Raw genomic sequence first — 23,639 nt, forward strand, 5'->3', positions numbered from 1 at the left:
ATTTGGTGGAAAATTTCGGACAAAAACGGTCAAAATTCCTTTTTTATTTTTAGGTATTTCCTCACCAAAAACCCGATAATTTTTGCCTATTTCTGCTTAAATATTAATGGTTGAATATTGATTCATGCTCCACTCGTCTCCACAGCATTTTTTGCGTTGTTTTGAGAAAAGTCAATTTTTGGCCAAATTTTGATAAAAATGTAAGGCTAACCCCTTGTTTTTTTTTCATTTTTGGCCAAAAAATGAAATTCCTTGAAACTTGCAGGAAAGATGCCTAAAGTAACCCTGAACACATTCCAATTGGATTTGGGAACAGATGTGCCTTGGAAAAGAAAATTTGGTGGAAAATTTCGGACAAAAACGGTGAAAATTCGTTTTTATTTTTAGGTATTTCCTCACCAAAAACCCGATGATTTTTGCCTAAATCTGCTTAAATATTAATGTTTGAATATTGATTCATGCTCCACTCGTCTCCACAGCAATTTTTGCGTTGTTTTGAGAAAAGTCAATTTTTGGCCAAATTTTGATAAAAATGTAAGGCTAACCCCTTGTTTTTTTTCAATTTTGGCCAAAAAATGAAATTCCTTGAAACTTGCAGGAAAGATGCCTAAAGTAACCCTGAATACATTTCAATTCGATTTGGGAACAGATGTGCCTTGCAAAAGAAAATTTGGTGGAAAATTTCGGACAAAAACGGTGAAAATTCGTTTTTATTTTTAGGTATTTCCTCACCAAAAAACCGATGATTTTTGCCTAAATCTGCTTAAATATCAATGTTTGAATATTGATTCATGCTCCACTCGTCTCCACAGCAATTTTTGCGTTGTTTTGAGAAAAGTCAATTTTTGGCCAAATTTTGATAAAAATGTAAGGCTAACCCCTTGTTTTTTTTTCAATTTTGGCCAAAAAATGAAATTCCTTGAAACTTGCAGGAAAGATGCCTAAAGTAACCCTGAATACATTTCAATTCGATTTGGGAACAGATGTGCCTTGCAAAAGAAAATTTGGTGGAAAATTTCGGACAAAAACGGTGAAAATTCTTTTTTATTTTTAGGTATTTCCTCACCAAAAACCCGATAATTTTTGCCTATTTCTGCTTAAATATTAATGTTTGAATATTGATTCATGCTCCACTCGTCTCCACAGCATTTTTTGCGTTGTTTTGAGAAAAGTCAATTTTTGGCCAAATTTTGATAAAAATGTAAGGCTAACCCCTTGTTTTTTTTTCATTTTTGGCCAAAAAATGAAATTCCTTGAAACTTGCAGGAAAGATGCCTAAAGTAACCCTGAACACATTCCAATTGGATTTGGGAACAGATGTGCCTTGGAAAAGAAAATTTGGTGGAAAATTTCGGACCAAAACGGTGAAAATTCGTTTTTAATTTTAGGTATTTCCTCACCAAAAAAACGATGATTTTTGCCTAAATCTGCTTAAATATTAATGTTTGAATATTGATTCATGCTCCACTCGTCTCCACAGCATTTTTTGCGTTGTTTTGAGAAAAGTCAATTTTTGGCCAAATTTTGATAAAAATGTAAGGCTAACCCCTTGTTTTTTTTTCATTTTTGGCCAAAAAATGAAATTCCTTGAAACTTGCAGGAAAGATGCCTAAAGTTACCCTGAACACATTCCAATTGGATTTTGGAACAGATGTGCCTTGGAAAAGAAAATTTGGTGGAAAATTTCGGACAAAAACGGTCAAAATTCGTTTTTATTTTTAGGTATTTCCTCACCAAAAAACCGATGATTTTTGCCTAAATCTGCTTAAATATTAATGTTTGAATATTGATTCATGCTCCACTCAACTCCACAGCAATTTTTGCGTTGTTTTGAGAAAAGTTAATTTTTGGCCAAATTTTGATAAAAATGTAAGGCTAACCCCTTGTTTTTTTTTCAATTTTGGCCAAAAAATGAAATTCCTTGAAACTTGCAGGAAAGATGCCTAAAGTAACCCTGAACACATTCCAATTGGATTTGGGAACAGATGTGCCTTGGAAAAGAAAATTTGGTGGAAAATTTCGGACAAAAACGGTCAAAATTCCTTTTTTATTTTTAGGTATTTCCTCACCAAAAACCCGATAATTTTTGCCTAAATCTGCCTAAATATTAATGTTTGAATATTGATTCATGCTCCACTCGTCTCCACAGCAATTTTTGCGTTGTTTTGAGAAAAGTCAATTTTTGGCCAAATTTTGATAAAAATGTAAGGCTAACCCCTTGTTTTTTTTTCAATTTTGGCCAAAAAATGAAATTCCTTGAAACTTGCAGGAAAGATGCCTAAAGTAACCCTGAATACATTTCAATTCGATTTGGGAACAGATGTGCCTTGCAAAAGAAAATTTGGTGGAAAATTTCGGACAAAAACGGTGAAAATTCTTTTTTATTTTTAGGTATTTCCTCACCAAAAAAACGATGATTTTTGCCTAAATCTGCTTAAATATTAATGTTTGAATATTAATTCATGCTCCACTCGTCTCAACAGCATTTTTTGCGTTGTTTTGAGAAAAGTCAATTTTTGGCCAAAAAATGAAATTCCTTGAAACTTGCAGGAAAGATGCCTAAAGTAACCCTGAACACATTCCAATTGGATTTGGGAACAGATGTGCCTTGGAAAAGAAAATTTGGTGGAAAATTTCGGACAAAAACGGTCAAAATTCCTTTTTTATTTTTAGGTATTTCCTCACCAAAAACCCGATAATTTTTGCCTATTTCTGCTTAAATATTAATGTTTGAATATTGATTCATGCTCCACTCGTCTCCACAGCAATTTTTGCGTTGTTTTGAGAAAAGTTAATTTTTGGCCAAATTTTGATAAAAATGTAAGGCTAACCCCTTGTTTTTTTTTTCAATTTTGGCCAAAAAATGAAATTCCTTGAAACTTGCAGGAAAGATGCCTAAAGTAACCCTGAATACATTTCAATTCGATTTGGGAACAGATGTGCCTTTTAAAGAAAATTTGGTGGAAAATTTCGGACCAAAACGGTGAAAATTCGTTTTTAATTTTAGGTATTTCCTCACCAAAAAAACGATGATTTTTGCCTAAATCTGCTTAAATATTAATGTTTGAATATTGATTCATGCTCCACTCGTCTCCACAGCATTTTTTGCGTTGTTTTGAGAAAAGTCAATTTTTGGCCAAATTTTGATAAAAATGTAAGGCTAACCCCTTGTTTTTTTTTCAATTTTGGCCAAAAAATGAAATTCCTTGAAACTTGCAGGAAAGATGCCTAAGGTAACCCTGAACACATTCCAATTGGATTTGGGAACAGATGTGCCTTGGAAAAGAAAATTTGGTGGAAAATTTCGGACAAAAACGGTCAAAATTCCTTTTTATTTTTAGGTATTTCCTAACCAAAAACCCGATAATTTTTGCCTATTTCTGCTTAAATATTAATGTTTGAATATTGATTCATGCTCCACTCGTCTCCACAGCATTTTTTGCGTTGTTTTGAGAAAAGTCAATTTTTGGCCAAATTTTGATAAAAATGTAAGGCTAACCCCTTGTTTTTTTTTCATTTTTGGCCAAAAAATGAAATTCCTTGAAACTTGCAGGAAAGATGCCTAAAGTTACCCTGAACACATTCCAATTGGATTTTGGAACAGATGTGCCTTGGAAAAGAAAATTTGGTGGAAAATTTCGGACAAAAACGGTGAAAATTCGTTTTTATTTTTAGGTATTTCCTCACCAAAAAACCGATGATTTTTGCCTAAATCTGCTTAAATATTAATGTTTGAATATTGATTCATGCTCCACTCAACTCCACAGCAATTTTTGCGTTGTTTTGAGAAAAGTTAATTTTTGGCCAAATTTTGATAAAAATGTAAGGCTAACCCCTTGTTTTTTTTTCAATTTTGGCCAAAAAATGAAATTCCTTGAAACTTGCAGGAAAGATGCCTAAAGTAACCCTGAACACATTCCAATTGGATTTGGGAACAGATGTGCCTTGCAAAAGAAAATTTGGTGGAAAATTTCGGACAAAAACGGTCAAAATTCCTTTTTTATTTTTAGGTATTTCCTCACCAAAAACCCGATAATTTTTGCCTAAATCTGCCTAAATATTAATGTTTGAATATTGATTCATGCTCCACTCGTCTCCACAGCATTTTTTGCGTTGTTTTGAGAAAAGTCAATTTTTGGCCAAATTTTGATAAAAATGTAAGGCTAACCCCTTGTTTTTTTTTCAATTTTGGCCAAAAAATGAAATTCCTTGAAACTTGCAGGAAAGATGCCTAAAGTAACCCTGAATACATTTCAATTCGATTTGGGAACAGATGTGCCTTGCAAAAGAAAATTTGGTGGAAAATTTCGGACAAAAACGGTGAAAATTCTTTTTTATTTTTAGGTATTTCCTCACCAAAAAAACGATGATTTTTGCCTAAATCTGCTTAAATATTAATGTTTGAATATTAATTCATGCTCCACTCGTCTCAACAGCATTTTTTGCGTTGTTTTGAGAAAAGTCAATTTTTGGCCAAAAAATGAAATTCCTTGAAACTTGCAGGAAAGATGCCTAAAGTAACCCTGAACACATTCCAATTGGATTTGGGAACAGATGTGCCTTGCAAAAGAAAATTTGGTGGAAAATTTCGGACAAAAACGGTCAAAATTCCTTTTTTATTTTTAGGTATTTCCTCACCAAAAACCCGATAATTTTTGCCTATTTCTGCTTAAATATTAATGTTTGAATATTGATTCATGCTCCACTCGTCTCCACAGCATTTTTTGCGTTGTTTTGAGAAAAGTTAATTTTTGGCCAAATTTTGATAAAAATGTAAGGCTAACCCCTTGTTTTTTTTTTCAATTTTGGCCAAAAAATGAAATTCCTTGAAACTTGCAGGAAAGATGCCTAAAGTAACCCTGAATACATTTCAATTCGATTTGGGAACAGATGTGCCTTGGAAAACAAAATTTGGTGGAAAATTTCGGACAAAAACGGTGAAAATTCGTTTTTATTTTTAGGTATTTCCTCACCAAAAAAACGATGATTTTTGCCTAAATCTGCTTAAATATTAATGTTTGAATATTGATTCATGCTCCACTCAACTCCACAGCAATTTTTGCGTTGTTTTGAGAAAAGTTAATTTTTGGCCAAATTTTGATAAAAATGTAAGGCTAACCCCTTGTTTTTTTTTTAATTTTGGCCAAAAAATGAAATTCCTTGAAACTTGCAGGAAAGATGCCTGAAGTAACCGTGAACACATTCCAATGGGATTTGGGAACAGATGTGCCTTTTAAAAGAAAATTTGGTGGAAAATTTCGGACAAAAACGGTCAAAATTCGTTTTTATTTTTAGGTATTTCCTCACCAAAAACCCGATATTTTTTGCCTATTTCTGCTTAAATATTAATGTTTGAATATTGATTCATGCTCCACTCGTCTCCACAGCAATTTTTGCGTTGTTTTGAGAAAAGTTAATTTTTGGCCAAATTTTGATAAAAATGTAAGGCTAACCCCATGTTTTTTTTTCAATTTAGGCCAAAAAATGAAATTCCTTGAAACTTGCAGGAAAGATGCCTAAGGTAACCCTGAATACATTTTAATTGGATTTGGGAACAGATGTGCCTTTTAAAGAAAATTTGGTGGAAAATTTCGGACAAAAACGGTCAAAATTCCTTTTTTATTTTTAGGTATTTCCTCACCAAAAACCCGATAATTTTTGCCTATTTCTGCTTAAATATTAATGTTTGAATATTGATTCATGCTCCACTCGTCTCCACAGCATTTTTTGCGTTGTTTTGAGAAAAGTTAATTTTTGGCCAAATTTTGATAAAAATGTAAGGCTAACCCCTTGTTTTTTTTTCAATTTTGGCCAAAAAATGAAATTCCTTGAAACTTGCAGGAAAGATGCCTGAAGTAACCCTGAACACATTCCAATGGGATTTGGGAACAGATGTGCCTTTTAAAAGAAAATTTGGTGGAAAATTTCGGACAAAAACGGTGAAAATTCGTTTTTATTTTTAGGTATTTCCTCACCAAAAACCCGATATTTTTTGCCTATTTCTGCTTAAATATTAATGTTTGAATATTGATTCATGCTCCACTCGTCTCCACAGCAATTTTTGCGTTGTTTTGAGAAAAGTTAATTTTTGGCCAAATTTTGATAAAAATGTAAGGCTAACCCCATGTTTTTTTTTCAATTTAGGCCAAAAAATGAAATTCCTTGAAACTTGCAGGAAAGATGCCTAAGGTAACCCTGAATACATTTTAATTGGATTTGGGAACAGATGTGCCTTTTAAAGAAAATTTGGTGGAAAATTTCAGACCAAAACGGTGAAAATTCGTTTTTATTTTTAGGTATTTCCTCACCCCAAAACCGATGATTTTTGCCTAAATCTGCTTAAATATTAATGTTTGAATATTGATTCATGCTCCACTCGTCTCCACAGCAATTTTTGCGTTGTTTTGAGAAAAGTCAATTTTTGGCCAAATTTTGATAAAAATGTAAGGCTAACCCCTTTTTTTTTTTTCAATTTTGGCCAAAAAATGAAATTCCTTGAAACTTGCAGGAAAGATGCCTAAAGTAACCCTGAATACATTTCAATTCGATTTGGGAACAGATGTGCCTTTTAAAAGAAAATTTGGTGGAAAATTTCGGACAAAAACGGTGAAAATTCGTTTTTATTTTTAGGTATTTCCTCACCAAAAAACCGATGATTTTTGCCTAAATCTGCTTAAATATTAATGTTTGAATATTGATTCATGCTTAACTCGTCTCCACAGCAATTTTTGCGTTGTTTTGAGAAAAGTCAATTTTTGGCCAAATTTTGATAAAAATGTAAGGCTAACCCCTTGTTTTTTTTTCATTTTTGGCCAAAAAATGAAATTCCTTGAAACTTGCAGGAAAGATGCCTAAAGTAACCCTGAACACATTCCAATTGGATTTGGGAACAGATGTGCCTTGGAAAAGAAAATTTGGTGGAAAATTTCGGACAAATACGGTGAAAATTCGTTTTTATTTTTAGGTATTTCCTCACCAAAAAACCGATGATTTTTGCCTAAATCTGCTTAAATATTAATGTTTGAATATTGATTCATGCTCCACTCGTCTCCACAGCATTTTTTGCGTTGTTTTGAGAAAAGTCAATTTTTGGCCAAATTTTGATAAAAATGTAAGGCTAACCCCTTGTTTTTTTTTCAATTTTGGCCAAAAAATGAAATTCCTTGAAACTTGCAGGAAAGATGCCTAAAGTAACCCTGAATACATTTCAATTCGATTTGGGAACAGATGTGCCTTGCAAAAGAAAATTTGGTGGAAAATTTCGGACAAAAACGGTGAAAATTCGTTTTTATTTTTAGGTATTTCCTCACCAAAAAACCGATGATTTTTGCCTAAATCTGCTTAAATATTAATGTTTGAATATTGATTCATGCTCCACTCGTCTCCACAGCATTTTTTGCGTTGTTTTGAGAAAAGTCAATTTTTGGCCAAATTTTGATAAAAATGTAAGGCTAACCCCTTGTTTTTTTTTTAATTTTGGCCAAAAAATGAAATTCCTTGAAACTTGCAGGAAAGATGCCTAAGGTAACCCTGAACACATTCCAATTGGATTTGGGAACAGATGTGGCTTGGAAAAGCAAATTTGGTGGAAAATTTCGGACAAAAACGGTCAAAATTCTTTTTTATATTTAGGTATTTCCTCACCAAAAAACCGATGATTTTTTCCTAAATCTGCTTAAATATTAATGTTTGAATATTGATTCATGCTCCACTCGTCTCCACAGCAATTTTTGCGTTGTTTTGAGAAAAGTCAATTTTTGGCCAAAAAATGAAATTCCTTGAAACTTGCAGGAAAGATGCCAAAGGAAACCCTGAACACATTCCCATTCGATTTGGGAACAGATGTGCCTTGGAAAAGAAAAATTGGTGGAAAGTTTCGGACAAAAATGGTCAAAATTCCTTTTAATTTTTAGGGATTTCTTTAACAAAAAAATGGATGATTTTTGCCTAAAATTTAGGACAGAACTTGCTTGTCCTTTGGAGAAAAGGCAGTTGTTGGCCACATTTTATGAAAAAACCATCTAAAAGAAGTTTCGCTTGCTGTTATAACAAAAAGGAATTAAGGCATGGTGGACACAAACAGGCATTTTGTTTTCGTTTATTGACGCAAACACCTAATTGAAAAATTGTAATGTGACATCATAAAAGATCAAACAGAAGTCATATATTATTTAACATTCAAGAATAACAATTTCAAGTAAGTTACCTCTTATTCTTTACTAAATCTACCAATTCTACAATCTACATTCCGGCTTTAAGTAGAACATTGAACTAATTTGGATCAAGCTCAAGATTAAAAATATGTTGAATACTTTGGCAAATTGTGTTTTACTCGTCTGTACAGCAGCTGTAGGAGCATACTGTTTCTGTATGTGCAGGATATGAACTTCAAACTTGGTATGTTTGTTGGTCCTGTAGTCTCCCAGAAGCCCATTAAAGTTGGACCCTGAAGGAGCATACTGTGTCTACCATGACCTTTCATGTGTGTATGTATGTGCCTGTGTCACACGTTGGTATGTGCAGGATATGAACTTCAAACTTGGTATGTACGTTGGTCCTGTAGTCTCCCAGAAGCCCATTAAAGTTGGACCCTGAAGGAGCATACTGTGTCTGCCATGACCTTTCATGTGTGCCTGTATGTACCTGTCACACGTTTGTATGTGCAGGATATGAACTTCAAACTTGGTATGTTCGTTGGTCCTGTAGTCTCCCAGAAGCCCATTAAAGTTGGCCCCTGAAGGGGCATACTGTGTCTACCATGACCTTTCATGTGTGTATGTATGTGCCTGTGTCACACGTTGGTATGTGCAGGATATGAACTTCAAACTTGGTATGTACGTTGGTCCTGTAGTCTCCCAGAAGCCCATTAAAGTTGGACCCTGAAGGAGCATACTGTGTCTGCCATGACCTTTCATGTGTACCTGTATGTACCTGTGTCACACGTGGGTATGTGCAGGATATGAACCTCAAACTTGGTAAGTACGTTGGTCTTTACGTCTCCCAGAAGCCCATTAAAGTTGGACCCCATGAAACATCAATTCCATTATTGTTAAAACAAAAGAAATTGCAGCCATAAAACGTCACGGACTTAATGCTCATTGCCATTAAGACAATTTTTACGTGTAATTATTGAATGTTTAATAATTTTTATCAAGGTAGCACTATAAGTCGTCAAAAAAATGGCCCTCCTTTTAAATATAATTTAAACATTTACAATTAATTACAGAATTCTAAAAGTGGAAATTGGGAATGTTGACCATTAAGTTACCCTGCTTTGAGGAAAAAAGATATTAATTTGTATCACTTGTTAATGTGGCTCATTCCGAAATGTACAAGGTGTAATAACTGCACTTATCTCCAAGCAAACATGTATCTGCGATCCTGATTGGTTGATCCATGGCAACAACAGCGTGATATTATACTGTCGGTCCATATCGCACCCTGCGTATTGCGCTATTCCAAGATTCGAGTGCAATTCCAGCTGCATGCGCTAAGCTGACAAAAGGTTCGTGTTAAGCGTATAAGTTCCAACTTAACAGTGCGTCAAGTTTGCTGGAAGATAAATTTGTTATCGCGCTCGCGGAACACCGAAAATGTAGTACGTCTGTTTCCTACATATCGCTCAGCCTTCAGCCTCATGGTGTGTAGGACACAGACGTACAACATTATTCTGTGTTCTACTTGCACATGCGGGATGATTATAAAATACAGCCACAATATTAGCATTTTTAAAAGAATTACATGTATAGACAGAGAATATAACTTGATCATACTTAAACATAGGATCTTTTTTTGTGTAGTGCATTTTTTTGTTTGAAGCAACAAAATTGCTCAAAATCTTAACAAGGGCGCATAAAAAAACAACTTTTTAAAAGTTTCAGCTCAGTGGATACTAAACAATTTGAAAAATACAGAGAAAACGTATGAAATTTTTTTTTGGTCTTCTAACTGGATTTTGTTGCTAACCCACGAAAAAAAGTGTGCCAATAAGGATACCTTCTTAAACACCATCAATGAATGTTTTCTTCCGAACGACATCATGAGTTATTTCACAGGGTATTTGGTACAAGTCATATCTTCACTTTGGGCAAATGTTTTCTCGTGGAATCACTGCAAATATTCCTACGCGCCTTTAATAAAAACTTTAAACCAACTCGTGGAATCTACCTATATTAACAACCCAAGTGTCAAAGCCACAGGCTTCACACCCCATCACTGGGAGTTAGGAAGGATTTTGTCTCGAAGGAACTCCGTCACGTTGGTATGTTCCAAGTCGAGTTTGAGGAAGACGTCGGCAATGTCCTGGCACTTCTGGAACTGGCTGTCGATGCTCTCTGCGTTGACGCGGTGGATCGGTTTACTCTGGGCTAGCAGGTCGGTCACCTGTCCAGGATTTTAGACAACAGTCAAAGCTAAACAGGGTGAGTAAAAATAAACGAAACCCAAATGTTGGGACCATTGTTTTAGTGAAGTTCTGCATGTAGCACTTTCAAAATCTAGGATATGAAAGCCCAACTCATAAGCTTTCTTTTAGTACAAGAATCATTCAAATCACTCATGTACTTTTCAAGTTATGGAATTTTAAACAACCACCGTTTTAAGGTTCTGTTCACGGATCACAAAAAAGTTAAGTGTTCTTTCAGTACAACGAAAACAAATCACATAGGGATGTGTGTGAATTGTTTTCGTTTTGCTGAAAGAACACACACCTTTTTGTGATCCGTGGACAGAACTTTAAAACGGTGGTTGTGTTTAAAATTCCGTAACTTGAAAAGTACATGAGTGATTTGAATGATTCTTGTACTAAAAGAAAGCACTTGAATTGGGCTTTCATGTCCTAGATTTTGAAAGTGCTACATGCAAAACTTCACTCAAACAAAAGTCCCGACATTTGGGTTTCGTTTTTTTTGGACTCACCCTGTATAGACTCATCAAAATCTAATGATAACTTTAATTTGTTTTGGGCTCGAGGACTAACCAGTGTCCTCTCTTAACCTATCTCACTGACAACTGCAAAATGAGACGGCACTGGGCACAGGCCGTAGCGGAGAAAAATGTAAAAAGCTGATTGAAGGTGATTTTTTCGATATTCAGATTTACTGATAGCTTTGGATATGACTACCGCACATATTTTTAAAAAATAGTATAAAAGTGTCTTTAAGGAAAATCAATTGCGTTCTTTCATTTTCATGACTGCAAAACTCTAAAGGCAGTCTCAGTATTTTACTTTTTGACTTGTCGATAAGTGCAAACTTTAAACAGCCATAACTTGTCAACGGAACGCCCGAATGAAGGAGACTTTTATTCTCTTTCCTAATACCCACAAACACTCAGTTTGACCTCTGCCTAGTTGTGTTTCATTTTACCAGAACGTCTCACAAATGAAGAATGATGACCGTTGTGATTACCTGTTTGCCACGTTTGAGCAGCTCCTCAGGTAAGCCTGCCTGGGCTGCGATGTGACTGGCATAGCTATGGTCAGCGTGGCCTTCTATCAACTGGTAAAGGAAGACCATCTCATCTCCGTTTTGAAGTACCTCCATGGTCTGAAGTAGACAGACACAAAACATCAGTTAATTACTGTGCTTTCTGACAGAGTTGTAAGTTAGTCATTGCTAGTCATCACAAGAGGTTGCAAGTCATAACTGGTCATCACAAGTCACTACTAATCATCATAAGCCATCATAAGTGGACACTAGTCATCACAAGTCATCACAAGTGTTCATAAGCCATCAAAAGCAGTCACACATCATCTCTAGTAAGCACAGGTCATTACAAGTCACCACAATTCATCGCAAGTCACAAAAAGTCATCACAAGTCGCGCTACACATCATCACAAGTGTTCATAAGCCATCAGAAGCAATCACAAGTCATCACAAATTATCACTAGTAATCACAGGTCATTTCAAATCACCACAAGTAATCTTAAGTCACAGAAAGTCGTCACAAGTCATCACAAGTGTTCTTAAGTCATCGCAAGCCATCAGTAGATATCACAAGTCATCACAAGTCATCACAAGTCATCACTAGTCATCACTAGTCATCACTAGTCATCACGAGTCATCACGAGTCATCACGAGTCATCACAAGTCATCACAAGTCATCACAAGTCATCACTAGTCACCACAAGTGTTCTTAAGTCATCGCAAGCCATCAGTAGACATCACAAGTCATCACAAGTCATCACTAGTCATCACAAGTCATCACTAATCATCACTAGTCATCACAAGTCACCACAAGTGTTCTTAAGTCCTCAAAAGCCATCAGTAGACATCACAAGTCATCACAAGTCATCACAAGCCATCAGTAGACATCACAATTCATCACAAGTCATCACAAGCCATCAGTAGACATCACCCTCTACCACACCCCCTCCCCACCCTCTTTACCTGGTAGGTCAGTTCCTGTGACTGAGGCAACAAGCTCTGCTTGACGATGCTGTGGAAGTGTGACGATACCAAGACGTGGGGGCACAACGTCCCCCTGCCCAGCCAGTGCTTCAGGCTGGCACACAGCAAGGCAATGCCGTCCACTGCCTCGGTGCCTTTGCCAAACTCATCTACGATGACTAGTGACTTGGCCGTGGCGTTATTCAGTGCTAGAGCCATCTGCGAAACAAGATTTTTGACACACAAAAAATGCACTTTGAACATGAGACACGCCTTACAAAAATCCCATCACAAACATGGACCCACTTATTAAATTTAATTGTCTGATCAAAATATGACCTGCACCATAAAAATTATCCAGATATCGCCACAACTTTTTTTTCTTCACAACCATGCAAAATTGAAAAGAATTCACATTAATTCAGCAACTTGGAACTGTGAAGTGAACAATTTTGTTTCAAAAATGAGGAAATTCACTGCGATTTTGTGAAATGATAATTTTTTCAGGAATATTACCAAAATTAGAAACCTCAACCAGAAGTTATGCAATCTACAAAATAACCTTCACGTGGCTAAGATTTTCATATTTTGATTGTTTAAAACTACATGAAAGCTGCGAGTAAGATCTTATTCCGGGTTTGCTCGTACTTGTTCTAGACAGCCTCCACATCAAAACTTATGATCTGATAAAAGATAAGTTTGCGAAACTCAATTTTGCGTCTTCGCAATGCGAAGGTTTTCAGAGATTGTTTGGTAAATTTCAATGACGAATTTTCTGACCTGGTTGATATCGAGCATGAACGTTGAGAGGCCGATGGAGACCGACTCCAGGGTTTGGACTCGGGTGTAGATGCCATCAAGCATGCCGATGGTGGCGCCCTCTGCTGGCACAAAACTGCCAATGTGACTCATGAACGCGATCACTCCCGCCTAGAAATAAACAGTAAGAGTATTTCTGGAGTGAATTTTCCTTTAAAATGTAATAGGATTGACGGCATTCAGAAATGTCCAACATAAGTCTGGTCATAATTCTCCCCCAGCCAGTGTTGCAGTGCTGGTACTCGTACTCAAGAACCTTTTTTTTTTTACTCGTACTCATCAAAATGTGCTCGTACTCATTATTACAGAACTCGTACTCATGACAAAGTACTTGTACTCATGACAAAGTACTCGTACTCGTGACAAAATACTCGTACTCATGACAAAATACTCGTACTCATGACAAAATACTCGTACTCATGACGAAATACTCTTACTCATGACCAAATACTCGTACTCATGACAAAATACTCGCACTCATGACCAAATACTCGTACTCATGACAAAATACTCGCACTCATGACGAAATACTCGTACTCATGACAAAATACTCGTACTCATGACGAAATACTCGTATTCATGACAAAATACTCGTACTCATGACGAAATACTCGCACTCATGACCAAATACTCGTACTCATGACAAAATAGTTGTACTCATGACAAAATACTCGTACTCATGACGAAATACTCGTACTCATGACCAAATACTCGCACTGATGACCAAATACTCGCACTCATGACCAAATACTCGCACTCATGACCAAATACTCGTACTCATGACCAAATACTCGTACTCATGACGAAATACTCGCACTCATGACCAAATACTCGTACTCATGACAAAATACTCGCACTCATGACGAAATACTCGTACTCATGACAAAATACTTGTACTCATTACAAAATAATCGTACTCATGACGAAATAATCGTACTCATGACCAAATACTTGTACTCATGACAAAATACTCGTACTCCTGACGAAATACTCGCACTCATGACCAAATACTCGTACTCATGACAAAATAGTTGTACTCATGACAAAATACTCGTACTCATGACAAAATAGTTGTACTCATGACAAAATACTCGTACTCATGACAAAATACTTGTACTCATGACAAAATAGTTGTACTCATGACAAAGTACTTGTACTCATGACCAAATACTCGTACTCATGACAAAATACTTGTACTCATGACAAATTACTCGTACTCATGACAAAGTGCTTGTACTCACCCGTACTCATGGAAATGTACCGGACTACAAAAGTCCACCCCCAAGATTTCAACTTTGACAGCACTAGTTTACTCTGCAGAATTGACAAACCTGTTTAAGGTAGACACTCTTCCCGCTGGCGTTGGGACCGGTCAGGAACTTCATCTTGCCGAACTTTCCCCCGGAGTACGTATCATTGGGCACAAAGGGCGAGACGCACAGCTCCTGCAGTGGGTGCCTGCCTCCGGTGATGTGGATGATGTTGTCCTCGGTGAGATCTGGCCGGGTGTAGTTCTGGTCTTTGGCTGCTGCTGCAAAGGACAACAGACTGAAAAAAAAGGGGAGTTTGGAGGTAAGGGTCGGTTCATTCTTCATGCGAATGCGAAGCAGATTTGACGTCATGAAACACTCGGTGAAATTTGCCCGAGTTGAAGTATGTTCAACTTTTGCGAATACCCAACACAAATACTTGCCATTACGATACAAATTCGTGTTCGCTTTCGCGCAGAGAACGAACCAGGCTTAACGTGATGGAATGAACTATCTCTTCCAGTTGAATCACTTCCATAACTGTTATCTCTCAAGAATGTGATTCGAACTTCGAAAATATATTGTAGCAGCACTGTGCCAACTAGCGGGAGTGTGGCCTAGTGGTTAGGATTCGTGACTTGTGATCAGAGGGTCAGGGGTTCGAATCCAGCTGCTGGCCAAATGTTGTGTCATTGGGCAAGCTACTTCACCCCACTTGCCTCTCTCCATCCAAGAGTATAGATGAATATTAGCATTAACTGGGGAGCAACCTGCGATGGACTTTATCCTATTTTCTGCCATATAAGCGAGGAGCAGTCTTTATAATGTTACTTGATTTAGAGAGGGATATAGGATGTTTCTCAACTTACCAGTCTAGCTCTGCCGCATGCTGCATGACCGTAAAGAGCACCTCAGATCTCTCCAGGATGGAGTTCTGAAGCCGGTGCATTATCTGGGTCTCTAGATCTGGAACGAGATACAAGATGTATTCAATTGGTGAAAAGTTCGGTGCAAATGAGAAAATGGACCGATATTGAAGGACCACTGGGCACTGTATTGCCTCTTGCCGCACACTGGTATGCATAGACTACAGCGAACAGCGAACAGCATGCAGGAACAGGTGAAACATCCTTCGCACATGCTCAAGTAGTGGCGGTGCTATTGGGATGTCTCCCCCCCCCCCAAGTTTTTCTGTCCTCCCCCCACGTTGTCTGATTCTTTGTAGAGATTAATTCTGTTTTCCCCCTCTCTGTTCAGAACCAGAACTATAGTAGTGGTTGTTTTATTCATACCTGCTATTGCAATACTTGCGCCTTAGCTTTTGGAAATCAGATTTTATTTAGAGCGCCCCCCAAAAAATCTTCTTTGCCCCCCACTTGCCACTCCAAATTGTAGAGCCACTTCTCTCAAGCTAATTTAAAGAGTAATTCAAATTTCAGAAACGATACTGAAATTTCACTAATTTGCAACAATTTTACCACAGTCTCATCTTTGATTCGAATTAAAGAGAAATTCAAATTTCAGAAACGATACTGAAATTTCACTAATTTGCAACAATTTTACCACAGTCTCATCTTTGATTCGAATTAAAGAGAAATTCAAATTTCAGAAACGATACTGAAATTTCACTAATTTGCAACAATTTTACCACAGTCTCATCTTTGATTTGAATTAAAGAGAAATTCAAATTTCAGAAACGATACTGAAATTTCACTAATTTGCAACAATTTTACAACAGCCTCATCTTTGAATCGAATCAACACACATGCACGTATAAATTCTACCCAAACTTTGCCTATTTTTCTTTTTTTTCATTGGGAGGGGGAAGGGGGCTGTCCCAGGATATAACAGGCAATTGTGTTCAATTTTCTGGGCTCTTCTTCTTGGAATAAATGGTATCAGTTGTCAAATTCTTTTTTATTTTACCTGTTATTTCACACTGAGTGTCGCCGAGCTTCACATCCAGAGCTGAAACCACAAAGAAATTTACAATAAGTGTTTACTGTCATTAAATTGCCAACATTATATGCGGTAATCAGTGGCACATTCTTGTTTACATTTACTTAGAGCAGGGACAACTACCGTTATGTGAAGGATTTTTTTTTTTTTTTAGAAATCTAAGGTTGTTAAAGTTAAAACTTAAAAAGGGAGATGTTTCTAAAAGACGCAAGTGAGCAATAAATATGTAAAGTACCGTAATTTTCGGAATATAAGCCGCGCGGCGTATAAGCCGCAGTACGCAAAAATCTGCAAATTAAGATTTGAAGTCGGCGTATAAGCCGCACCGGCGTATAAGCCGCACCGACCGCAGTGGTTTCAATTTTGTAAGGCCTCCAAATTCTAGTAAAAATGCTCTGAACCAGTTCCATTTACACTACGAAAGCTATGAAAAGGGCCACAAAAGTTATATCAAATCATTCACAGTTGATACTCTTACAATAATACAAACAAATATGGAAATTGATGATGAGAAATAAACACCGGGAATTACTGCCGGCTGCACCGTCCGGTCCCCGGCCTTGAACGTTAGCGCATAGCGCCGGCAAATGATAACATTTTCCCCCAGCACTTGAGATATGTAACCCACCGTGTGTCGTCTGACTGGAGGCTACAAATGCTGCTTTGTGGCAACAGATGCTGATTTGTTTTGTCCTAAGAATAAACAGGTCCGTTTTTAGAACAAAACGTATCAAATTGTTGTGATTACTAACGTCAAAATTCAAGTTGCGATCGTAACTTTCTTCGAAAATAGTCAACACGATGCTGAAAATTTTATGGACGAATCCATTCATTTTGTAAGGGGTGATTTTTAGCCCCTGCTTTGAGTTTTACATCGTTTCTTGAATACATTTCAAGAAAAAAAATTATATTTTTTCTGTTTTTAAACAGCAGAAATATTGGTAATTATTGTTCCCAAGAAAGTACACCCCTTTATTACAACAAATGGTGTGGTCCATGGGAAAGGTATGCAGCATGCATGCAGCACTGCACTAGACTAGAATCATGTACGGCCGGTTGTCGATGTCGATGTCAAAGAGACAGCTTTCGCTAGCGCTAGCCGTACTTTTTACCGCTCGATACCTTTTCGTTGGACGTGCTTTCGGTTTGTTTATGACTTTCTTAATTGATGATTTATTTCAGCAACAGATCATTCCTTATACCAGTACATTAAATATACATTTGAATATCATTTTTATTCTTCACGGCTCGGCGTATAAGCCGCCCTGTGTATAAGCCGCAGTAAAAATTTTCATGTGCAAATTCAACGTATAAGCCGCGGCTTATATTCCGAAAATTACGGTACTGTTTTTCTGATGTAATTGATCAAGAGCTATAGTCTTCGGCTAAAAGTTACGCACACTAACTCATTTGTTTCCGTGCAATACTTTGTATACATTTCTCTGATAGCAATTACGACATAAATTTTTATTTATACAAATATATATCAGCCATATACCTTTAGTGCTGGCACTCTTGTAGTGGACCATGTTGTTGGAAAGAAACTAAAAGTAAAACCAACAAAACAAAAATAGATCAGCAACGTATAACTACGTCCCTGGATTGACACTGCATGGAAGCTACACTATTATGACACGTTACACTCACTGTGTCGACATACATGCACACATGCTTACTACATAATCCTACACAAAACTTGTGACAAAATACACACATATTTTTTTTTCGTGAACAACAGTCCCCAAGAGTTTTACGTACCACAAACTCCAGTCCTGGGACACTGAAATCCTTTTCCTGCTGCATTTTGGACGTACATGAAATCGCAAGAAGGTACCCCAGCTGAAAAGAAACACAAAATGATCCATTCAAAAATCCAGGGTTGTGCTAAAACTCACAAATAAATATGCAAATTTTTTTTTTTATTAATTCATGTCTTTTATTCATTAATCAACAACAAAAAGACATGGGGGAAACCTAGAACATCATGAACATGAAAGACGAATCAAAAGAAACAGTCTAAATGTCAATGAAGCAAGGTACTAGAAATTGAAAAAAAAATTAGAACAAGAAAAGCATAAACCAGGAAATAATGATTGCTTGGCTAGGTCAAGGGAAAATTGTTGATTTGGATGGGCGATAAGAAAGAATATCTTAGTCCTGAGAATCAATCCAAACAGGGCTGTATTTTGAGTAGAAGATAACGAAGGATGAGACCAGTGCTGTTTTTGACAGGTGAGTGGTGAGTTGCCTTATTTCGGTTTTTGTCATCAGATTGAATAGAGAGCGGATATGTGTTAAAAACAGCATCGATAAAAGTTTCAGAAAAGGAGGCTTTCACACACGGAATTAAAGCTCAGGTAACCAGAGCATTGTCAATGCCACTTGTTCCCCTGAAGTAGAGAGATGGGGTGTACCACCCCTAGTATCCTCTCTCTTGTCACCTGGGTGGGGAGAGGGTAGGGGCGAGGCAAGAAAGGAGGGGGAAGGATAAGTTCTTCCTGGCCATAACCGGAGTTATGAAGACGGTCAGAGAATACTGACCGGAACGTCGAGTTTATACCTCTGGTTCTTTTCAGAACCATTCTCTTTAGTTGAGAAATTATTCGCACATGGTGTTTCCGCACACCTTATATTATTTAGTATCTCCACCATGCAAAGCCTCGAATCTAACATAACCAGGGTCTTTCCAATGTCACTATTCCCCTGTGGTAGTTAGAGGGGATGTAGCACTCCTGGCGTCCTCCCTCTTGTCACCTGGGTGGGGAAAAGGGCAGGGGGAGGTCAGAGAGGGAGGGGGAAATGGGGGGTGGGGGGATTTTGAGGTTTCCCAGTCATAATCAGAGCCTTGCCAATGCCCTGGTATTCACCTGTGGTAGGTAGATGACGTTGCACTCCTCAATATCTGAGCTGAGTCGGTTGAGTTCCTCTCTGGCCACCTGGGTCATTAGGTCTGGTAGGCCGTTGTAGGTACGCTTCCCTACGGTATCAATTCAAGATGTGAAAATATGGCTTAGCAGATTTATCAGCGAAGCAAAAAATGAGCAGAGAACCAGCTAAATGAATACACGTCACATGGAATTTTGGCTGGTGACCTGTGCTAAGCATTATTTCATAAAAAAATAAATGCAAGTCTTTATTGCGCTAAGCACAATCCTCAACTAAAAACATGGCACAATTCAATTTAAAGCTTGGCCAAAAATTAACACAGATTTCTCGTGAAAGAAACACTCACTGTGATCCAACTCGGCGTCAACATTGGATTTGACCACGAAGCGGTTCTGGGCGGCCGATTCATCGAAGTCAACCTAAAGTTTGGGATAAACAAGTTGTTTTACTTTTTTTTCACAGGTATTTCCCCTAACACTACAACAAGGGCCGCTTAAAATTTCATGACATTTTAAAGAAAGAAATATTCCATTTAACAAGCAAATGTGGTTCTGCTATGGGGTAATTTAAAGCTGGAATTTTCACCACTGCAGGAAGTCCTGGTGAAAATGTTGTCTCGCAGTTTTTTTTTTTACATCTACATTTCAAAATCAATACGAAAAACCTACAACTAGATCTTGTTTGAAAAAGTGGGACTGTTTTAAATTTAGCCCATCTGGTTACTGAATTTGGGACTGAAAAAAAATATACATGCCAGCATGACAGTTTTTAGCAGGTGAAGTGGCATGGGGGATGTGTAAGGCAGGTGTTTATCAGCCCATCCCAGCCCCACACCTGGGGGGAAGGGGTTGGGGGGTTTGATGGAGGAGCGCGACACCCCTTTTGCCACTTTTGACAGGTGACGTGTCAGACTCGGTCATAATCTATGGCGGTGAGGAACTGGTTCCTATATTGTTATCTGTTTAGTCTCCAAAATTGTTCCCCTAAAATCTGACCTAAATTGTGAGGGCTCCATTTTTTTTTGCTCTGGTGCCCTTAATCAAAGTTTACCAACAAAAACACACTTTCTGGGTTTCAAAAGATAGAAACACAAGAGACGAACTGCACTGTGTAAATGGATCACTCTATAATTTAAGGTCCAAAGAGTGACATTTTTCCTGTCCCTGTTACCTTGGACTTGGTACTTTGTAATTTGCCATTCAAGTATCACTAAAAATGACTTCAAATGATTGTTTATTTGTTGGGTAGGTAGTTTGCTATTCATAATCACTCTTGAGGATGACTGCATTAAGGAGTGCATCAGAATTATAAAATCATAGATGTCAGATGTAACAGGGACAGGAGAAAAAGTGGAACCCAAGTTTACAGAATGATCCAAATACAACCAAAGCTTTTATGAAGGATACAAACTACTCACAATTTTGCTGATGACGCTGGCGATGTAATGCAGATCTTCAGTAAAGCCCCTTGCAATCTGAAGGTTTAACCAACATGTGTTATTCTTCAATATTAACCATTTTGCCTTTCTATATTGCCTTCGAGAAACATTTTGCTAGGACTGAAAAGTCAGGCCTTTAACTTTTAAGACTGATTCTTCTTCAAGCTAATGATGTCAATCAACTCATGAAAGTTAATCACTCTAACAAAAAAATATATGACTTGAAATACAGTGCAGGCACACAAGTTTGTGATATGGTTGAATTTGTCTTCATAAATTATTTTTGGTATTTTGTTTTGAGAACGGCTGCATTGTCTTGAATGTTGTTTTTTTTATTGCTTTATATGCTGTTGTTGCTATTGTTTACATACTGAAGATTTGAACCTTGTAATTCTGTTGTCTTTACTTAAATGTACTGCATTATAAGTTAAACCCCCTAAAAAGGGGGAGAAAAGAGTTTAAAATATATTACAAACAAGGTCATTGGGCATATGTACCTTCTTGAATATTTCAATGTCGGCTCGTTGCGCCCGGCAAATATCTCCAATGTTGATGGCATTGTAGGTCGTCTGTAAGGCGAGAAAAGACAGCATTAAGTAAGCTCATGTGACCTGTTCGTATGAACAGAACATCTAACTGAGATGACAAAGCGTGGTTATTCTAACCTTGTACAAGGCCTGCCAATCACCTACTGATGCCTGGGCTTGTCTCATCTGCTTCAAAATTCTCTGCCCAAAAAGAAAAAAGTAAAAAGAATAGCTCAGAAAATATACTGTCCAATAAATCGTCTGATTGGCTTTCAACTGGGAAATCCCCCCCCCCCCAAAAAGAGGATATTCCAATCTTTACAAGACTTTATTCAGTCTTTTTTTTTCAATTTTAATGGAATTAGTGTGAAGTGAAAAACAAGGAAATCAGCTGATCCAAGGAAAAGTTGCATACCTGGAATTTTTATTTTTTTAAAAAATAATTAAACCATTCGAAAAACTGTCTGATTTTACACTGTTTTCATTATTTCTACTGATATGCTGATATTTGCTTAACCAACAAATGTGAAAGCTTTCATTATCTTGACCAGTGCATTTTTTTTAAATAAATAATTTCACGGTGAAAACTGGAACATAGTAGCTGGGCTTGTAGGAGGTTGATTTGAATACAGCAGGGGATTCAGTGTTTATTAGGGAGGTTTCGCAAGCGAACGGATACGCTTACACTTACGTTTAGCTATCCGTATCCGTTTTTTACTTACTCGTAGCGAGCGAGATATGCGTGTCGTCTGCACGTATGACGTCATACGCCACTCACTATCCGCTAAACGTGCAGACGACACGCATATCTCGCTCGCTACACGTAAGTAAAAAACGGATACGGATAGCTAAACGTAAGTGTTAGCGTATCCGTTCGCTTGCGAAACCTCCCTAATGACTGACTATGGTTCACATTTGAACTGGTAGCTGAACCCAGCAAGTTCGGTGGTCCAGTGGTTTTAAAAGCTGCACTAGTCCGCAAGAGGTAACATGGGTTCGAGTCCTGCACAAAGAAGCTTGTGATTTTTGTCTCAATATTCAGAGAAACGGGTGTCAAATAATGCAGAGACATAATGACGTTGTGCTTTGTTTACACGTGATCCTTCATATTGGAGCAAGGTGTGAGCCGCAAAGTTCACATAATAAGAACACGTGGGCAAATTCAAGCGTTATGTAATGTCGGTGACAGAGTGTTTGAGAGTTCAGTGAATAAACCTGAAAATGTATTTTTCAAATGTTATACATCCATTATTTAGTAATGGTCAAGGAGATTACAGACTAGGAGTTTTGGTTTATTTGAAACATTAATTAGATATAGTGGTTGTTGGCTCTGTCACGGACCTTACAGTTGTTTTGCAAATGCTGGAAATGCCCACATGTAAACAAAGCTTGACGTCATTATTTCTCAGGGTTATAGGGTATGTGTAGACAGACTTACGGCCACATTCTTGACCTGTTTCAGGCATTCTTGCAGCGTAGACGTGACTTCCGTGTTGACAGATGCTAGGAAGAACGCGATGGCATTCTGTCTCTGGGTCAAGAGGGCCAAATCGCAGGACGGCCGCATGAACCACACCCTAGGCAAAGACAAGAGGTCTGGTTACCATCTCTGCAGAACACCAGGCACAGACATCACAAACACTATGAATCTAGTACACACATAAATCATGTAACAACCAAACTTAATAGAACGAGGTAAAATGTAAAGACAAAATTTACAACAATTGAAAATTTATTAACCAAAACTCAACAAGAAAAGAAACCTTGAACACCAAAACAAAAACATACTCTGAGAGTCTTTAAAGACAAAAAACATTCCTACAAATATTAAGTACAACGAAAATTAACTGTATAGTTTCAGTTTGCGGTATAACCATGTGGTAATAACTGCTGTCGCTGAAGGACATTAGTGCGAAGCATCAACTACTTAAAAATTCCACAAGAAATAACTGAAATGTAATAGATGTAACATTAATGGCCTGAACTCTTACTCAACTTCAATTAAAACGATTGTAAAGATAAAAAACATGACCTTTTGTGTTTGTGTAAAAATGTGAGTAATTAATACACAGTATAACTTTATAAAACAAATTCTAACATTTTGAGGAAAATTTGTTTGACTATTGTTAAGCTCTTAAACATCTGTGTTTTATTCCTACCTCATAAGCTTGCTTCCTACAACTGATTTGGTCTTATTCAATATACCTAGGACACAACACAGTAAAGATAAACCATTTTTGCCTGCAATACATTGTATTACATTGTATGTATTCCCCGATGAATCCAAAAAGCCATAGGGTGCTAGGGTTCAGTATTTCAACTGTGCATGCGCACAGTGGTATGCAGTCATTCGGAATAATCAAATGCTCA

At 37.2% G+C, this 23,639-nt stretch overlaps 1 protein-coding gene across 2 annotated transcripts in view; it reads right to left on the reverse strand.

Annotated features, from left to right (window-relative positions):
* Positions 1–9,866: 9,866 nt before the first annotated feature.
* LOC119722442 (mutS protein homolog 5-like) overlaps positions 9,867–23,639 on the reverse strand; it is a 70,860-nt gene continuing 57,087 nt past the window's right edge. The window contains exons 8-23 of one of the 2 annotated variants that reach the window (XM_038192563.1): positions 23,429–23,474; positions 22,708–22,846; positions 21,408–21,470; positions 21,240–21,311; positions 20,722–20,778; positions 19,651–19,723; positions 19,286–19,395; positions 18,177–18,257; positions 17,917–17,962; positions 16,386–16,427; positions 15,329–15,425; positions 14,541–14,757; positions 13,171–13,320; positions 12,391–12,609; positions 11,409–11,546; positions 9,867–10,383 (exon numbers count right to left, since the gene is read on the reverse strand). In XM_038192563.1, the coding sequence (XP_038048491.1) occupies positions 10,213–10,383; positions 11,409–11,546; positions 12,391–12,609; positions 13,171–13,320; positions 14,541–14,757; positions 15,329–15,425; positions 16,386–16,427; positions 17,917–17,962; positions 18,177–18,257; positions 19,286–19,395; positions 19,651–19,723; positions 20,722–20,778; positions 21,240–21,311; positions 21,408–21,470; positions 22,708–22,846; positions 23,429–23,474 (1,721 nt within the window). In that variant the 3' untranslated portion in view covers positions 9,867–10,212. Of the gene's footprint in view, positions 10,413–11,408; positions 11,547–12,390; positions 12,610–13,170; positions 13,321–14,540; positions 14,758–15,328; positions 15,426–16,385; positions 16,428–17,916; positions 17,963–18,176; positions 18,258–19,285; positions 19,396–19,650; positions 19,724–20,721; positions 20,779–21,239; positions 21,312–21,407; positions 21,471–22,707; positions 22,847–23,428; positions 23,475–23,639 lie in introns of both variants that reach the window. The other variant, XM_038192564.1, reaches the window with a different exon arrangement.

The sequence above is a fragment of the Patiria miniata genome, unplaced genomic scaffold, assembly GCF_015706575.1.
Source record: "Patiria miniata isolate m_02_andy unplaced genomic scaffold, ASM1570657v1 HiC_scaffold_15, whole genome shotgun sequence".
In the NCBI taxonomy this organism is placed as follows: Eukaryota; Metazoa; Echinodermata; class Asteroidea; order Valvatida; family Asterinidae; genus Patiria; species Patiria miniata.